At 41.4% G+C, this 20,426-nt stretch overlaps 1 protein-coding gene across 14 annotated transcripts in view; it reads left to right on the top strand.

The window, feature by feature from the left end:
* Positions 1-20,426, top strand: part of RAD51B (RAD51 paralog B) — a 662,595-nt gene that overhangs the window by 558,352 nt on the left and 83,817 nt on the right. For all 14 annotated transcript variants that reach the window (XM_021941911.2, XM_021941912.2, XM_021941908.2 and 11 more), the window contains one exon: positions 17,491-17,594. In XM_021941911.2, coding sequence (XP_021797603.1) covers positions 17,491-17,594 — 104 coding nt within the window. The remainder of the gene's footprint in view (positions 1-17,490; positions 17,595-20,426) is intronic.

The following is a 20,426-nucleotide window of genomic DNA, read 5'->3' as shown; positions in this document are numbered from 1 at the left end:
TGAAATGTGTGGGAATGTTTCCAAAAGACTGTTCTGATGAGGGACCTGTTTCTGCAAACTCCTGCCCCACTGTTTGAAAGACCATCTGCCCCCAAATTCAGATCTCTCTCATTTTTAGGGCCAGGGAAGAAGAGAGAGGAAGAGAAGAACTGGAGGAACTTTGTTTTGAACTTGTGCAGTCTCTGTGGGCTGAATGAACAGTGAGCCAGGCAGAAGGTGGCTTCCTCTTTAGTGGGCAGGAGCAAGGCTGAATTTTATCAACATCTTCTGCAGGTGTAGGGAGAGGTCAAGATGTCGTTTGGAACGATGATTTTTCTGATCAAAGTTAAGTTAAGGAAATTACAGTGATTGCATCTTTGTCCCCTAAAGTTTATGAGCCTCTTTGTAATCGCTGCTTCCGCAAACCCTTCCCGGCCTTCCCAAGTTCTCAGACCTCCATCTGCAGGGGCTGCTGGGCTTTTTCCTCCTGGAAGGACGGGCTCGCCAGCTGGCCAGAGGTTCCTGTATTAGTGCTGCCCTGCACTGACTTGTGAGTCTCCAATAACAATCCTCCAGCATGGCACAGCTACAAGCAATGACCGGGCGGCCCACCTTGAATCCTATACCTCTTTGGGGGCTGACTCAGTCCTCTGAAACTGACTCTTGGATTCCTTCCTGGGTCTGCCACCAAGTCATTTTTGTTTTTCTCAGCAAATCACTTATCTTCCTTGAGACTCCATGAAATAATATAAGATTTACTTGGCAGGATTCTCTGACCTTTTTCAGAGACCCAGATTTCTTGTTTATTGTAATTTGAATGTCTCAATCCTCTGAAAGCATTTGGAATATTTTCTTCATTTCCCTCCCCCAAGGTATCTACTTTATCCCAGACAGGCCTCCCCCAGTGGGTTTTGAGGGGAAGGATGCCGAGGCTTTGGGCCCTGGCTCCTGTCCTTTACTTCACCTCTGCCAGGGCAAAGACCAGCACTGGGCTGACCTCCCTGGGCTGGGCCAAAAGAGAAGGCTGTGGAAGCCGCACGTCTCCGATGCTGCTCACTGTCCTTTCCCTCCGCGGCCACAGCTGCCTCCCGCCCCCCTCACCCCCGCCTGCTCTTTTTCTCAGTGAGCCTCAGCGCCAGTGCCCCAGTGAGCTGCTGGGAACAGAGGTCTGTCCCCTGCACTGGCCTCGGCTTCCCCACACCAGAACATTCAGGCATCAATGGGAAACAGCAAGATCTGTCGGCATCGCCCCTTTCTTCAGGCTTTGAGGGCCACATTCTCCACGGCCATCTGTTCCCTTTCACCTCTCTGGACAATGTTGCTTTTTAAAGCCAGCGATTCTTCCTCCTTTATCCCCTCCTCTCCCGCCTCCCCTTCTTCTGTGCTCCCACCCTTTCTACCTCTCCTCTTTTTGCCCGATCCTATGAAATTAGCCTCTCTTAAGATAAGATTTGCCCTTCCTCCACACAAAGCTGTTTTGCAAACACTATGGGTTTTTGAATTTTTATTTTTACATGTTGTTTGAAGTGAGGGCTTGCTACTTTTAAAGTTTGTGATTGTCTTGCGGGGGGTTATTCTTTTGATAGGGATAGGAAGGGGGAGGATAGAAAAACTTTTTAGTCATGAAAAAAGAAAATACAGAATAATAATGAGTTTTAGGTTCCTGCTGGCAGGCACTTGCCTCTTTAAAGAAGGATCCCTCCCTTTCCTTTCCTTGATGATCAGTTTAAGGAAATTTTTATGCTCTTGAGTTTTCTCACCTTTTATTTTATTACTATTTTGTTGTTGCTGCAATGTTATTGTTGTGCTGTTTTTAATTTAGAGCCAGGGCTTCTGTGGAGCTGGTATAGCGGTTTCCTTTGTCTTAGACAGCGCCATATACAACTCCAGAGGTTCCTGGATTCAGGCAGAGTGCCCATGGTGCCTTCTAGATGAAGCAGTCGTCCTGACTCAAGGGCTGGACATCAAGGGGTGTTTGTCCCAGGACTGACCAGTGACCAAGTGTGTGACCTTGGGCACATCACTTTCTTTACGAATAATGATGACAGAATCATTTACTTCGAAAAATTCTTAACACATGATTCTTCTGTTTGTACTATTACTGGGTTTCACAAGCAAGACGAGTCCGTGGTAATGTCATGAAAACTTATGGGTTATCCTTGGGTAAGGATGTACTAAGAATCCACTGTTAGGGTCTAGTTCAGCGGCAGACATGGGAAACATCTAAAACAAGGACTCCTGGCTGTGGCTGCCTGTCAGGATCACAGGGTGGGGACACGGGTGCCGCCAGAGTTGGGCTGACAGATTGAATCCTGTCTCTCCTACTTACTAGCTATACAGATATTGGTAAGGTTTTGTCATCTATAAAATAGGGGCAACACTAGAGATATACTTCCTATGGATGTTGAGACAATTAAGAGATTTTTCTCATGTAAAGCACTCGAAATAGTTTCTGGAACCTGGTCGGTACTATGTCATTGTCCCTCTTCCCATCCCACATCCACTTTACAGATGAAAACATGGGCTAACGGGTTGTCTGCAGGGCTCTTCTTATTCTTTCATATTCACCTGCTGCTGCTTTATTTTTTCATTGTAGAGTGAACACTGATAAAAGAAATAATGTAGTTATCAGATTATAATGATGATTAACACAGCAGTTCTATTTAGAAATGTCATAAAATAGAGAAACATCCTAAGACACAAAAAGGTGTATGATCATGTACTTCTGGCAAAGAAGTGAACCAGATGTGGAGATTATAGTCATAGAAGGAAAGCCAGTCATGATTTTGGCAACTGGGATCACCTTACATATTTTCAGTTGGAGAAAATCTGGAGATTTATTTTTCTTTTGATATCAATTTCTAGAAACCTATCATATGACTAAGCATTTCCCAACAATAGGGAGAGAACATTATTAAAATATGCGTTTCTAGAAAGGCCTAGATGACTCTGAATAAGAAACTGAATATTTTAATTTAATGAGGAAAAGAAAATGAATGGGATGTCCAGAAAATTGGGTGGGGGGGGGTGGTTTCCATGTGTTTTCCCTCCTAGAAAGGGAGATTAATGGCCCTTCTTGCAATACTTTATAAATGGCCAAAAGAAACAATGAAAAGAAAAATAATGAATCAGACTCTGGGGTTTAAATCCTGACTCTGCCACTTGCCAGGTGGCCTTGGGCAAATCACTTTCTTTGTAGCGCAGCTTCCTTCATTAGAAAATTGGTATGATAATGGTACCACCCTCATAGAGATAATGTATGTAAGGTGTTTAGCCTGGAACACAACAATTATCCCAAAATGTTACCTCATAATTCTTTACTGGAATGTCTTATATCAACTGACATCTGAGATGTAGGACACATTATCCAAAGGTGGTGGTCTTGATCACTTTGCTGATGCTGGTCATTTGCGGTAAACCCAAAGTTCTGGCCCATTTCTGGATAAGCATTGGCCTTCGAGGAAGAAGGAAATTGGTTTACTTAAGAATTCATATTTTGCAGATGTGAACTGACTGGCTACTGCCACCAAAACCAGTTCCCCCAGTTAAAATAACCCTGCTAGCCTCAGCACATTTTGTTCATAAGTTCCCTCTCCCGCCATGAGGCAACTGCCTGAAAGTACTTGACTGCCCTACCCTCCACTCCCCGGGGACTGGGACATGCTTGTCAAGAGATACTTGAGGAAGTTAAAGCAAGGTCATCTCCGTTGCCTAAGCCCCACACCCTGGTAATCTGCACACTGTTTGGACCTTGAAACTTGTGAGCTGTGAATTCCTTTCACAAATGGAGTTTTCCTCCCTCCTGTGGCCCCAGTTTGTGGTGAGCTTTGTGTTGGCATGGTGGCCATGGGGACACCCCTCTTGTGTATGTGCAGGCCGCCAAAAGGAGAAGTGCGGCAGCTTCCCTCTGCCTTGCCTCAGAAAGCCGATTCCAGATGGCCAAGGAAGCACACTGCATTGAAGGAACTTGGCAGCCAGAGTGAATTCACCAGTGTGGGAAATGAAAACCCTCGGGTTCTTGTCTAAAACTCTGGGAGCAGAGGACACTGGGATTGCCTCCACCAAATGTCAACATTTTACTTCTTCCCCCACCCGCTTCTCAGAGCCTCGAGGGCAGCAAACATATGTGAGGCCAGCATTCCATTCCCTCCCACGCAGGAACATATGCTGATTCCTATCAGGATCCTCTGCTTCCCAAAGAGGCTGATGGAGATGGGGAGGGAGGAAAGCATAACCATAAATCCTCACACTCTGGGCAAGGTGATAATTGAAAGCATTCTCCACCACGACGTGTTCTCCAGTGCCAGAGCGGCAGGCGGCTGGGACAGCTAAAGCTGGAGAAGGCCTGGGCCGGGGCCCAGCTCTCCCTCTGACCAGGTGGATTTTGGTGGTCAGGTTACTTCTCTGCCTATGAAATGGGAATTAGGATTGTATCCATGTTGTGGGATCAAAGGAAGCACTTTAAGTCGAATTCATCAGATGCACTTAGGCACTCTGGAGTTTTCAAAGCACCTCAGCCCTTCTGTCTTCTGTCCCACTTGATTCTTTTTGCTCCCCTACTTGCACTCTATTCCTGCTGTCACTGAGGAAACACAGGAGAGTGTGAACTCTGAAAGCTGACGCTTGTTTGGTGTCTCGAAGCAATGCAGGTCAAGGAGCATGACTGAGGAGGGGCCTTATTGAGGGTCTCTGAGTGAGGACCTGGGCCCGGTCACCAGCCCTGGCCTGTTTCATGCCCAGGCTATCAGCTGCCCCTCCTACCACGCCTCTCTGAAATAGTATTTGGGGTGTCTCCTTGGACAACAGCTCCGAGCAGATGAATTATGGCAGTTCTAAAGGATATTTACATCTCTTTTCTCTATTCCTCTTGGGAAGTAGGGTGGGGGATTAAGTCGGTCTTAAAAAACTGGGCCAAAGAGCATTCTCCAGAATGATGTCTTCCGAGATTAAAAGGACACAGAGCCACATCACAAGATACTAGGTGGAGATTTTCTAATACAAATGCATGCATGATGGTACATGGACTGTCTGCAGGATCTGAGGAGTCTGTAATTGCAGGCAAAACAGCAAATGCCTAATACATGATTTTTTTCAAATGTTAGCATATTTTAGGATCATCTAAGAGAGGTTTTTGAAAATATGGACTCTTGGGCATCACCTCCAGAGATTCTGATTCATCAGGTTTGGGATGGAACCTAGGATTCTGCATTTTAAAAAGTTAATAGATGATTCTGATGTATGGAAACATATGAATGCCCTAGTAATTTCTCTGGAGATCCAATCCCATGTCCTGATTTTATATCAATGACCAAGTAATCTCTCAGGGAATGTCAACCTACATTTTCACACTAATTTTTTGTGGGGGGAAGGAGAGTTCAAACCCACAGAAAAGTTCCAAGAAAAGTACATTGAACTCCCTTATACCCTTTACCTGATTTTTTTGTTTTTGTTTTTGTTTTTGAGACGGAGTCTCGCTCTGTTGCCCAGGCTGGAGTACAGTGGCACGATCTCGGCTCACTACAAGCTCCACCTCCCGGGTTCACACCATTCTTCTGCCTCAGCCTCCCGAGTAGCTGGGACTACAGGCGCCTGCCACCACGCCCAGCTAATTTTTTGTAGTTTTGGTAGAGATGGGGTTGCACCATGTTAGCCAGGATGACCTCGATCTCCTGACCTCGAGATCCACCCACCTCGGCCTCCCAAAGTACTGGGATTACAGGCCTGAGCCACCGCGCCCAACTCTTTACCTGATTTTTGACATTTTGCCTCATGTGTTTTTATCTCTTGTATATTAGTTACCAATTTATTTTATAATATTGTTAACTTATTATAATTATCTTTGGTGAACCGTCTGAGGGCAAATTACAGATATCATATCCTTTCATCCCCAAATACTTCAGCATTTATCCCTTAAGAACAAGAATTTCTCTTACATAACCACAGTACAATGATCTCACCCAGGAAATTAGTATTGATACAGTACTATTATCTAACATACTGGCAATATTCAAACTTTGCCAGGCGTCCCAATAATGTACTCTATGGCAGTTTTTTCCAGGATGCAGTCCAGGATTAGACATGGCATTTTAGTTGAAATATCTTTTTGCATTAATGGTTTTTAAAGCCATTGATGTTCTCCCAGAAAAACTTTTCTTCAAGAACATATTTCCTAATAAACAAATCACATTTCTTTTCTCTTCTGTTCTTACTGCTTGCAAAGTGCCAGTGATCCAAAGTGGGCCTGAAGCAGGAACAGGCTTACCCAGGCCCGATTCTTCACAAGCTAAGGCCTGGGCAGAGGACCTTCTCCCAGTCCTGGGTTTGCCTTGTGAGCTGATTTCCTGAAGGCAAACCACGTGACTGCTAGTGTGTCCCCTTGCTTCAGTCACGTGGGTGGCACCTGGCTTTGTCCTTGTCCCAAACTACTTCATTGGATATATAAAGCTACCGAATGTTACTTCACTATAGTTTGAATCTTCCCCAGAAAGAGTGTCTGGTAAAGGACATGGCCACTTTACACCCTTCCCAGCTCTCTCCAAAGGCAGCTGGCTGCATGCACACTTCCGAGGGTGATGTTTTTTCCAGCACTCAGGGCTATACCCAGTGTGAGATCAGAATCAGCAGCTGTATTCCTTCTGCCTCAGCCAGTGCCACCTGAAACAAATATCAAGTGGTCAAAAAATGAGATGCTGACCATGTATAGTACACAAGACTTACTAGAATTCAACTCTGGTATCCTCCTGCTGCCTCTGACTCTACAATGGGAGCAGGAAAGCAAAGCTCATACCAGGACCGCTGAAAGGTGTGGTCTGAAGATTTCATGGTGAGCAGATAGAACACATTGTGGGGGGAAAAAAACCCATATTTTATGCAAGCATCTTTCTGGCTTGTCTTGAATGAAGCCTAAATTTAAAGAGAAAGTGCCACAGATTTCTTTAAATGGTTGTGTTTTTGTTTTCTTTGTTTTATTTTGCTAGCATTTACTTAAGGGTAATATGTGTTTTCTGTAATGAGTGAATTTATTTTTAATTAAAAACTTATTTGCAAAGGGTCAAGAGATTTAACTACAAGTCATGATTCAGGATTTTTTGTTTGTTTGTTTTCCTTAAGTAGAAGGTAGCAAGAGGAAAGCTGTATTATTGGAGAAAAAGTCCAGGGGCATGGCTTCCTGGAGAATGTTGGGAGTTGAGCTGATGGGAGGAGATTGCTTCTTTTTATTCAGACAATCTAGTTCTGTTCTTCTTATGCCTACTATTGTTTTCCTAGCCATCTTTGAGACCTTGATGATCGACACTGCAGACACAGCAAAGAAGCCTAGTACAGCATCCCCTACTTCCAGACTGAAGCTCTTCTTATAAAGTGAGCGTTCTCACTGTGATTCTGGATAGTTCCTACGTGGTATCTCTGTAGGATAACATATGTCTTGGTTTTCTCAGAGCAAGCTCAGTTTATCTCTGTTATCCCAGTATAACTATTAAAATGTCCCCATTTCATTTTCAAAAATGTCCTGGTTGGATGAGAACTTAAAGTATTTTGTTAAGACTCTGGGAAACTGAAGGTATTTTCTCCCTATCCATGAGCCAGTGGAGTTGTTGACTGATTTGTGCATACCAGTCTCTAGCCTAGTGGATGGCTCACCCCCGCTTCTACCCTACCTTGTGCTATGGAGGATCCATCCCTAACTCTTGCATTCCAGAGGTTCTGATTGCCTCACTTCTTCCTGTCTTCTGCTTCACATTTCTTACCTTTCTCAGTAACGAGTTTTACTGAGACTTGGATCAGCCTAGGTATGTTGTGCAAGTAAAGCCTCTGGACTGCATTCACTCCTTTCACCTCCAGCCAAGAGACATCAGGAATGAAATTTTCTGCTTTACTAAAATGAAGCAGCCCATTCTTTACAAGCCAAATGCCTTCCTCGGTGGGTAAATGGCATTAGTTGAAGCAGTTATTACATAGTTTTATGCCTCAGATCCCGTATTTATAAATCTGAAAGACGACTAATAGCTTTAAAGTATTTTGAGAATCTCAAAGCTCAGAAGATTATAAATAACAAAAGATATATTTTTTCTTATCTAAAATGATAGCACAAATACTGCGGTTGCTTACTTAATAGATAGCGTGTGGTCCCTGAGCCATTGCAGCTGATGGGTTTTTTCCAGTGCTCTATTTATAGAGCTAGGTCAGAAATATCACTTCCGTTGGAACCTGACCTATAGACCATTGTCAGTTTTAGAGACCCAAGGAAGTAGAATGCACCCTAAATACAGCTGGTTCACAGATTCAGTTAGTGAACCACAAGCCCCCAAGGAAATTAATTTTGCTGGAGGGTAAATGTCTGAGCCTATCCCAGTCTCTTTTCTTTGACACCTTTGTCCTGTGGTCTCACAGAGCTTGTAGGTCATCTTGAATCTTTATTCTAAAAATAGCCCTATTCTAGGCAGTTTCCCTACTTTAATAACTTACTCATCCTCTTCACCTTTTGTTGCTGAAATTCTGTGTTGTATGGAACAAGAACTGATGACCTGCCAAGAGAGGTAACCAAGATTCTCAGTCCCTTCCCCAGTTCAAATGGATGATCCAATAAAGAACCATGCTCAGCAAGTGCCAGGGGCCTAGTTTTGAACAGGAGAAGCTGAATTGAATGGATGATAACGTCCTTCTGATCCCTAGTCTCGCACTCAGTCTTTAAGCTTTGTTACTATGAAGTTGTGTTTGCTGGGACTTGGCCACTGGTCAGCACAGGTTTACCCATCATAAAGTCTTACTAAGTAGGGTAGACTAAGAAAATCTCTAGTCTGGAGAGAAATCTGCTATCAGCAAAAGAACCCATACCTGTGCTGTCTTCAAGCATAAACGGGTGCTGGATAGGGCACATCGATTCAAAGAGAGCACATGGCGTGGAGCATTCTCAAACTTCCTGGAACAAGTGAGGTTCTCAATGAGGAACTCAGCCACATCATCAAAATACCAAAGACACAAAGTTTTTTAATAAGGCAGGAAATTTTAAGGTCATTGACCCCTTCTTGTCATGGATGAGGAAACTGAGGCTTAGCGAGGTTAGGTAACTGCTCATTACTGAGGCCTACTCTGAGGTTCTTTGTTACACTACTCTCCTTCTCCCACCTGTTCTCTTCAGAAGCCCAGACGGAGTCAGAAATAGAACTGCAGGGTCCTGCCTCCTAGCCAGCAGCTGGCCACAGGCTATCATGCATTACATGGAATGTGCTTCAGGACGTGAGGACAAGAGCTAAGAAGGAGAATACAGTTCCAGTGGTAACATACCATCTTCTTTCCTGGATTTATTTCAATCCTGAAAACATTTTTAGGTGTTGTTATTCCTTTGTTTTTTTTAAATTTCCTATTTCTACTCTAAATACATGGGCTTTCATCTGCAGGGGCTGGAGGGACCAAATATCCAGAATATCCAGTCCGCTAAGGCCATGAACTTTTCCTTCCCCTCTGTTCCTATTCTGGGAGTCATTGCTTTGTTTTTTTGACTTTTTTTTTTTTAAACATGGAAAATCATTCTTTTAAAGTTGACCCTTTTGCTACAGGGCAAACGCTTTTCTGTTATGCACTAGAGATTCAGTTTGATCTCCTAGAAATGCTTAGCACAGGAGTCATAAATTGAAATGTTTTCGGAGAAGGAGCTTTCTCATTAAGAGCTTTCCAACAAGCCTCTTCTAAATACTGACACGGGTTGGTACCAGAAGCCCATCACCTTTTTGGAAATCAAGGCTACATAGCAACCTGCTTATCCTCCTCCAGTCTGACTGCACGAGGGCTACACCCCATGTATACAGAGCAGAGAGACAGCTCCTTGCCTTGTGAGAAATTCGTCTTCATAACCAACTCCCACACCAAATGAGTAAGGAATTGGATCCAAAAGATAGTCATGAAAGATATTGCAGAATCCAAATCATGTGTTGTAACCACTTTGCAACTAAGATTTACTATCTTGCCTCATTGTTAACAGAATAAAAAATGCAGGAGATAATGATTAAACTTCTTTCCTCCCTAGAATTTCATCTTCAGTGTTTGATCATCATTGTTCCTGTCACTTATACATATCAAGTATCTTCATCTAAGGGTCACCAAGAACCTCTGGTTGCCTGGAGGCCAGAATTATTATTCGCATTTTACAGATGGGTTAGCAGTCACAGAAAGAGAACATGCTTTGACTTACCTAAAAGAGTCTCTGAGAGAGTGGAGAATGAATGTTCCCACAGTCTTTTATAGAGAGCCCTGACTTCAGTGTGAATAAATTAGATTTGCTGTATGTAGCTTACACAGAGACTTCTACAGGCTCAATCCCATAACAATGAAAATCCTCAAAAATGAAAATATTTTCAAAGCTCAGTTCACGTATTTGATTTTTGTATTTGTATTGGAATTAACCTAATTCCAGACAATGAAGTTATACTGCTTTGGCAGGTCTAAATATCACAATCATCAAAAAGGAGAGAGAGGGAGCAAGCACCTCAATTTTTAGAACTTCCTCTTAAAGTGAACATAGAGAAAGTTCACTTATCTGTTTCCTAACCAATTAGGTCATCTAGCAGGAAATCACCTTTTCTTAAAAGCCAGTAGGCAGATTCCTCCTGCTTTAAATTTCCCATCAACAGCATTAACAATTATTTATGCCAGCTCTCTCACAGGAATGCTTGAAAGTCAAAAGACATAAGAGACCACTAAGTTTTCTAGTTTAAAATAAGGTCACAACTTTGTAGTAACTTACAGTTTCCCTGCCTCCCTCTCTCAAGTGATCCTATCACTTCTATCACCCTTCAATTGCTTTCCTATACTTGAGGCCCTGTTAAGTGAACTATCTTTCCTATCCTTACCAGATTTTTAATTCTACAACCAGAGAGGGTCAGTTCCAGGCCACCTGACTTGCGTGAATCCAGCTGCTGGGCCAGTTGAGTGAAATTAAGTAACTTGCTGAGCCAGAGGACATGCTGTCTTTCTGGAAACCCCTTGCCCTGGGTTATCGCTGTACATCAGAACAGAGGAAGCCGAGTATGGAACCTGAGTGACATGCAGAGCTCAGATGAGTGATAAGATCCTCATGACACACTTCCATCAGTGTCCTCCCGGAGATGGGCCTTTGAGCTCTCAAGGCCCTTGTGGGCTGGCAGAATAACACGGTATTTGACATGAGAGACATGATAAGCCCAAAGAAAGCTAACTGGAGTAGTGGTTAAGACTCAGTTGGCCCAGTTTCGAACCCTGGCTGTGTCAGTAACTAACCATGTGAACTGGAGTGACTTCGTTTCTCATAGCCTCATTCTGTCAATAGGGATGTTAATATTACTCACCTCATAGAATTGTTGTAAGGATAAAAAAAGATGTAACTAAGATATGAAGCTCAACAAGATTTAAGCTTACATAATGCCTAGCACATAGTACCGTAAAAAATATTGCCTTTCCACTTTGGGCAACATAGTGAGACCCTGTCTCTACAAAAAAATAAAAATAAGTTAGCCAGTCGTGGTGGCATGTGCCTATGGTCCCAGCTACTTGGTAGGCTGAGGTGGGAGGATTGCTTGAGCATGGGAATTCAAGGTTACAGTGAGCTATGATCATACTGCTGCATTCCAGCCTGGGCAACAAGGGAGGCCCTGTGTCAAAAAAAAAAATTTAAAAATTGCCTTTCATTATCATTAACTTTCAAGGCCTTGCTGTTATTACTTTTATGGTGGATTAATGTTTGTAAGCGCTCCTAAAAATACAAATGGATATTTTTGAAGTCTATAGTAGACTACAGTCAAGCTTGCTCACTCAGGGTTTCCTTTGGAAACTTTTCTGTGGTCATCTGTACTCATGGCCCTTACTTAAGACTTGGGTTTACCTGTCCAGAAAACAACCAAATGCATGGGTACTTTTTTATACTATTCTTATTGGTTTAGCAACGTGGAGTCCTTTAAATAGTTGCTCCTGGCCCAAATGTGGCTTCAATCTCTGAAGACATCCTGTGTCTTCCTATAGACCTGAGAAACTCCTACAGTTTATCACCAAAAAAGAAAATGTTTGCGCACTTAACTAGCGACTCCTAATTACTCACATGTAGCTTTTTCTTGACACACTTTAGAGCTCAGCTTCCCTTCATCCCATCACTTAGCAGGCATCTAAGCAACTAACTTTTAGAGTTTACTTGAAAAATGTAAACCTATTAATTTTAGCTAAGCAAGATAGAATTAAGGATGTAAACCTGCTGCCAAAACAAGGATATAATATGATTCAAAATTTAGTGGAAATAACTTTTTAATTAGTCACTTAGTCAGTGTTTATAAGCCTGCTCTGTGTCTCAGACCTTGTGTTAACTCAGGCATGCTGACATATATCAGACGTGGGTTTGGCCTCTTTGTAATATATAGTCATATGTCACTTAACAATGGAGATGGGTTCTGAGAAATGCATCATTAAGCAATTTTGACATTGTGTGAACACCATAGAATGTATTTACACAAACTGAGATGGAATAGCCTACTACAAACCCAGGATATATGGTATAGCCCATTGCTCCTAATCTACAGACCCATTCAGCATGTTGCTGTACTGAATACTATAGGCAATTGGAACCCAATAGTAAGTATTTGTGTATCTAAACACATCTAAACAGAAAAGGTACAATAAAAATGGTAAAAGGATGAAAAATGATACACCTGTGTAGGGCGCTTACTATGACTGGAGCTTATAGGAGTGGAGTTGCTCTGGGTCTGTTGGTGAGTGCACCTCGTGATGAGTGAACGTGAAGCCCTAAGGCACTGCTGTACACCACTGTAGACTTCATAAACCCCGTATCCTTAGGCTACATTCATTGATGGAGGCATTTTTCTTTCTTTAGTAATAACTTTTGATTACTATCACTTTTTTACTTTATTAATTTTTTAATTTTTTTAACTTTTTGATCTTTTAATAACATAACTGAAATATAAACATTGCATAGCTGTTCAAAAACATTTTCTTTATATCCTTATTCTATAAGCTTGTTTCTGTTTTTGAGTTTTTTTTACCTTTTTAAACTTTTTTGGTAAAAATTAAGACACAGACACACACATTAGCCTAGGACTACACAGGATCAATATCATCAATATCACTGTCTTTCACCCCCACATCTTGTCTCACTGGAAAGTCTTCAGGGGCAATAACTCACATAGAACTGTCATCTCCTATGATAATAATGCCTTCTTCTGCAATACCTCTTGAAGGATCTGCCTGAAGCTGTTTTACAGTTAACTTTCAAAAATAAGTAGAATATACTCTAAAATCATAATTAAAAGTATAGTAAATACATTAAAAGTATAGTAAATACATAAACTACATAAAAGTATATATAGTAAATACATACATATAGATATAATAAAAATATAGTAAATACACAAAAGTATAGTAGCTATATAACTGGTTTTTATATTTACTAAACTGGTTATTAAAAGTAGAATAGACTCTAAAATATTGATTAAAAGTATAGTAAATACATATACTCTAGTAAGATCAAGTATTATGTACTATACATAATTGTAAGTGCTGTACTTTTATACAGCTGACATCACAGTAGGTTTATTTACCAATCATCACCACAAGCATGCGAGTATGCATTGTGCTATGATGTTACCAGTGCTGTGACATCACTAAGTGATAGGAATTTATCAGCTGCATGATAATGTGATGGGGCCACTGTCATATTTGCAGTCTGTCATTTGCTGAAACATCATTATGCAGAGCATGACTCTGTATTAAAGATGATAAGAAAAACACACAAATAATATACCACAGGTAGAAAATGATTGTAATGTGAGACAGTAAAATAAAGTATTATAGAAGTTTACAGGAGGAAGACATTATTTCTGTGAAGATTAGAGAAATTGGCACATAGAAAGTAGCATTGAAGGCAGAGTAGATTTGGGACATGTGAACATAGGGGAGTTCCAGATGAGGGAGGGGCATAGGAAATAAGTGATTAAGTAGGAACACAGATGTGGGAAATGGAGCAGGGGGAAGAAGTCTGGAAGGGCAGGTGGGCACAGGGTAGAAAGTTCTTGAATGCCAGTGTTAGGAATTTAGAATTCTCTGAAGGCACTTGGGAGCCACTGAAAGTTTTTGAGCATGATGGTTGTAAATGGGAGGGTGGTATGCTTAGGTGTGTGCTTGGAGGAGGTTAATCAAGTAGTAAAACAGAGGATGGCTTTAATAGGGAGAAAGTGACAGCAGCATGGACAATAGGCAACTAAAGCAGTCACACCAGGTGAAAGCTAATGTGGGTCTAAGGTTGAGTTAGGGGGAATGGAGAGTTAGGAATGGATCTAAGGGTGAGGTAGGAGAAATGAATGGATGGATATAGGTAGGATTTTACAGTTAAATCAGTAACACCTCTCAATTCATTGCAAGTGAGAAGAAGCAGGAGAGAAGGAAACATTTTAAAAATGGAGCTGAGGTTTTAAACCAGATTAACTGGAGGGTCAAAGGAAGGAACAGAGATGGAGGAGTAGATTTATATGGGAAAATATGAGCTTGCTTCGATGATACTGAATCTGCAGTGCTAAAATTTATGATGTAGGCTTGCAGTTCTTGTGGTTAAAAATGGAAGACAAGTGTTGAGACAAGCCAAAGGTTGAGACAAAGGCGTAGAAACCATCCACCTTGTGGAACGGGCTCTCATCCTTTTCAAAGTGGAGCCATGCCATGTAGAGCAGACACTGCAGGCTTGATGGGAATGAGGCATATCTGGCTCAAAAACATGTTTATTTGTGTGTTTTTAGAAGTATACATATTAAACCAACATTTTAAAATCTGGAAATTATACTTAAAGCGTTGATTTCTGGCTTCCGTTTTAAAAATCAAAATTGCACTTTGATGTTAGCACAATTAAAAAATCATATCACTATGATTTTTAAAAATCAAAAGATGTGATTGTAAAAGTTTTTTACAATTTTAAAATAAGTAAATAAGATGTGACTAACTATGAACTCACATTGCCACATGACAACAACAGCTAGAGCTGAACAGAGACTGCCCCCTTGAGATCCTGGATGAATTCTCGAACTCACCACAGTACTCACCACTTCCCCTCATCTCCTAAGGCTTTAATTGAAAGTCAGTTACTAAATCTATAGAGAAAAAGAAAAAATAGGTTAATGGTTGCCAAGAGCTGGAGGTAGGCAGGGAATGGGGTGTTGGGAACTGGTGGCCAGTGGGTGTGGGATTTCTTTTTAGGGGGATGAAATGTTCTACAGTTAATGGTGGTGATGGCTGAACATCTCTGTGAATATAGCAAAAGCCACTTGAAATCAGAGGATGTATGATAGCAAATTATCTCAATAGAGCTGTTTTTCTAAAATGCAAATGTAGTTGCTATTGCCCTTGCAGTGTTGGTTTTCTTATAGTAGAAAATATTTTTCTATAAGTCTATTTCTATCAAAAAAGGGAAAGTAAAAAGTCAGATGGAGAGGGTTGTGAATTTCAAGAAAAATGGTAAAGACTGTCTCTCTTAGTGTGGGTAAAGAATTTCTACATGTTAATATGCAAGCACCTGGCCTCTTTACTAATATACATTATTTTCCTGGACACTGAAAGCATTTGGTATTAGACAAGAAAAAATGTGGTCATGCCCCACTCCCTAAGGTCCACCCACAACTAAGAAGAAAGAGAAAACAAAGGCAGAGAAAGGAAAGGAGTAATCAACATGGTAAAAGGAGAAGCAGAAGAGGCCAGTAGATTGGATGCCAAGGAAGGGGGAAGCTTTATCAACTGCTGACAAGAGGTCAAGGAGGATGAGGCCAGGGAAGTCAGGAGGTCATGGGAGACCATCCAGTGAGGGGGCTGAGAGAGGTGAAGCCAGAGAGAGATGCAGAGGCAGCTGACAAAGTGCTCAGCGTGCATTGTTCAGGAGACAGTATTTAATCTCAGGCATGAAGGACTACTGAAGGCGTTTTAAGTAGGGGAATGATGTGATCAGATCGGAACAATCTAGATTATTTGTTTTCACATTAATTTGTGCATATTTTGAACTGTGTGCATGATGAACTGAGGTTACCCCAAATTTTATTCTTTCTTACCCTGAATTCTCCTTCAATCTGATATCCCCAGGCTTATTGAGACCTTGGTTATTGATTTCCATCTCATTCATTCCTGTTCCTGCTTGAACCAGGAAATATATATATATATGGTTGGTGTTATCTGACCCTGGGGTTCTCAACTTCAGCACTGCTATATTTTGGGCTGGATAATTCTTTGTTGTAAGATGCTGTCCTAAGCATTATAAAATGGTTAGCAGCATCACCAGCCTCTACCCTCTAGATGCCAGTAACACTGCGAACACTTTAAACCACCCTCCAGCCAAGAACCACTGAACTACATTTGTCTATTGTAGCATTTGGGCCCAGGTGCTTAAGGCCATGTGCAGTTAGTAGACCACCCTGGAAGGTGTTTGCCCTGGAAACAAAAGACCAATTCCTACTCCACACTGAGGCATACAAATCAGATGATGCAGTAAGGGGGCAACAGGTGACACACTCAAGACCTCATTTTGTTTTAACTTATTCAGTGGACTTCAACCTGTATGTAGTCTCCTCATAGAAAAAAGATCATATCTGGAGGCTACAAGGCACACTAAATGCCCAACTGTGCCCTCCTAAGGTTAGGATTCCTGTCATGGCCCAGGGCCAAAGTGGGTTCAGAAGAGCCCTCGGGCACAGGGCACAGGGGTTCAGAGGAGGCCATGGGATGTGCTAGACATGATAGTGGGAGCTGGCTTCTATACAGCAGGACTTGTTGGCTTGCCTTCAAGGGGGAAGGAGGAGGTGGGGAGCAGAAAGGGTTTTCTCATGGTGATGTCAAGAAGGGTCAACAAAGCTTTGGAGATGTAAGATGCAACTTGGAGGAGGCTAGGAACTCAGATAAAGTTTACTTCAGACCCTCCTCCTTATAGGAAAGTCTTAGAAGGTAAAGGAATGTTTTTCTTGGAATAGGGATGTCTAAAACAGATCACCTATGAAATTTTGAGATCTTCCAGATTCCTTTTTTGGGTGTGTATACAAGGGGTGGGAGGACAAGGGAATTTTATATGTATATGCCACCATTTCTATATTGATAAGGAATATTGAGTTAAGACTCTTGTCAAGCTAAAAATGTCTAACAACTCTATTAAACTAAGACTATTTCATAACTGGTTCTTATTCTGTGGAGTAGCATTATGCCTTTGATATTGAATGGCTACATTTACTAGTAGCAATGGCTCTGAGCTGTCTTGCAATGCAACCTCTTTTTGATATATAACTCTGTTATTATTTGGCCCAGTAGTGGTCACTTTCACCCAGGCTGAAGGAAACCCCTGCTGGTTTGTTGTCTCACATTCCTTAACCCCTGTCCTACTTCACTAATTCCTCAAGTTCTGTGGTAATGAACTGAGCCTCCAAGTGCTCTCTGGGCAATGAGTAATGTCTGAACTTCATGTGAAATGCCATCTCAAGAAAGGGCATCTGAAAGCATGCTTTTACCATTTCATTTCAGGCACTTCTGGATCCAGCTGTGTGATAGCTGCACTAGGAAATACCTGGAGTCACAGTGTGAATACCCGGCTGATCCTCCAGTACCTTGATTCAGAGAGAAGACAGGTGAGTGCTTTGACAGTATTCTCTGACTATGAAGGTTGGGGAATGAGATGTACTGAGCAATCTGAGCATCTTCTGAAAATGCTGGCCACATTGTCTGTCCTGGGCCAGCACTGGCTAGTAGGACATAAAGAAACCAGCATTTCTGCTTGTCCCAACAGCAGTTATAATAAAGTGGGGAGACAAGTCACACACAGGAAAATATGTAAGAATTGATTCCCACAAAGTCAGCATTTCTCTGATATTTGTAAGTGACCAAGGACCACGTCTCTAAGGGTATCCAATTCTCTATCTCTAAATGATAATTTCACTTAGAATGTATTTGTTGAGGATTAGATAATTTGCATATGAATTAAATAATGATGATGCTTTTTCTTGGAGTATGTGTACCTTGAAAATCTTAGGCCAACAGATGCTGCCAAGTGAATAAACTACCCCAGATAATAGGTACTTTTGCATTAATGCATACGCCTGTAGTGTAAAGTACTGAATGATGCTAGAAAGACCTCCAAATGGTTGATCACCGTCTCATAGTTCCCTATTTGTGGTTTCTATACTGGCCAAAAGTGAGAATCCTTCCCTTACATCCAGAAAGTTTACCTTCTACCTCCTTTTAAGTCTTCTCTCTTCATTCTTCATTCCAAAGAAAAGGACACCACTGTCTGACTTCTTTGGTAAAGCTTTGGTAAAATGTTTCACAATAAAAAAATGTCTTTTTCCTGATGACTAACCTCAATTGTATCCTGCTGTGTGACCAGATTCAATCTAGTTTCTCCTAAAAGCAGGAGGAAGAAGAAGATGGGTGATTATTTTGATTTTTTGGATACGACAGAATTCAGAAGCCAGATTTGCCCACCTTGCTAAATATATATCAAATCCAGGCTGTTTAGATACAGAGGCATGAAATGTCACTCTGGTGATCCTTTCTGGAGAAAATGGCAGAAAAGTTGTTGTTGCCTTTACCTGCATTAGGTAAACTGGCTCTTTTCCAAGGAAGCAGGAATCATCAAAAACAGGCATCAGCTATTGCCTGTTCTAGACATAATTTTCCAAATGCCCTTGGTTAGAAACCAGAGAATTCTTCTTGGTTTGCCTTGGACTATGTAAATAATATTCCAGCTTGGTGATCAAGTCAGCCATGCCTGAGAAGATAGAGTTGCTTGTTTTATTCAGGGAAACATTCTTGAGTTTTCAGGCCCTGGACTACTCATTACCTCAATGGTACCTTTTCCCTGATGAGTCCGGTATCCCAGGTTCTGAAGCTATTATTTCTCTTTTTAGCGGAACACATTCCAAAATATTCCTGGAGAATCTAATGACCTTTGGTAGTAAATCATGCTAAATAGCTGTGTTGCACCTTTCAGGGATATCATTAAGGATTGTCAAACACGCCTATGTAAACTTTATCAGAGGAAGCAAAATTCCTCGTGAATCAGTGTTGACTCATTCATTTTCATGGATCTTTGATCCCACTCCTTCAAAACTTGTAGTTTGTCTCTGCTTTAGATTTTAGATTTTAGAAGCCATTCTTACGGTTACACACGGAGTTTATGACTTCGTCTATTATATATGGTATCATGAAATCAAGGCTCCTAAATCCTAGTTTTACTAATTCCAGTTAGAATTTATAAGTGAATAAAGAAGTCAGAGCCGTATTTTACTTTTTCTTTTGTTTTAATAAATTAACCAGTCAGTGTCAACAGGAAGTAGCTGGTAGGACAAATGCTATTTTTTTATGTTTCTTTGGTGACTGGAGGATGTTGGTGGCTCTTGGCTTTTGGCTGACAAGGTCAAATGCAGGCCAGTGGTCATAAGGAGAACCAGGAGCAAAGTGTGGATGGATCAGTGACAGTTCATCAACTCACATCCCATTAGATGGGTCAGTCATGTTATCTTAATTTACAAAAGACAACTTGTTACTATCATTACTAAGCAATAAGATGCCTTGGAATCATGTTTTCAAACAATTAATGTAAAACATGGCCAGTGTTAAAATGGCCAACCCAGGCAGAGAACATACATTTAATTAATCGATAGAAATATGCATGCCTTTGGGGACCAGTTGTTAAACCTGTGACCTAATAACTGGAATAAAGTTTGATATAGAAAACGTGTCTCTGTTTGGTGACCTTATCTTGCCTTAGCAGAGGGTGTGCTTCGTGATTCCCTGAGTCTTCCCTGTGGTTTTTTTTTTTATGAAAAACTATAGAAGCCCTATGAAGCTAAGCCTTTTCTGGGATATGTGCACAAAACAGTACTTTAAAGCTAACATTTAAGGTAATTGCACCAAGTAGTACTTCCTTATAACACCATTTAGTAGCAGAACGTGCCTGGATCATTCTAGGGTAGTTAGACCTCTGGGACACCAGCGACTTAGAGATGATAACAGGTATAGTTTTTTGATTTTTAGGTTTTTTTTTTCAATGCCCTAGCAGAGGCCACTACACCCAGGGATCAAGGTTATGGGATGAGGATTATGTTTTATCCCGTTTCTATGACATTGAGTTCTACACCAGGGCTCTTGAATGTGAGGCTTAGTTTCAGATCACAGTCCTGGAAGGGGGTGAGGTCAAGCTGAGCAGACCTTCAAGCCGATTAACCCAAGAACTGAATTGTGTCGTCCGAGGGAAGGAGTCCTCCCTGGCTGATTATTTTCTTTACACCCTGGAAACTTTGCAAAATTTTAGAACCAAGAAAGAAATCTCCTTATCAGGGCCACAAGCCAAGTTAATTCTCTTGCTTATTCTGCTTCAGTGTTTGCAAAAACTCTCTTAAGAAGCTGGAAAACATTTTCTTTTGGACTAATTTAGCTTTTTTTCCATTTGACTTTTATTT

Source organism: Papio anubis, chromosome 7 (assembly GCF_008728515.1).
Source record: "Papio anubis isolate 15944 chromosome 7, Panubis1.0, whole genome shotgun sequence".
Lineage (NCBI taxonomy): Eukaryota > Metazoa > Chordata > Mammalia > Primates > Cercopithecidae > Papio > Papio anubis.
Note: the sequence above shows the minus strand (reverse complement) of the source record. Positions and strands in the feature narration are given on the sequence as shown.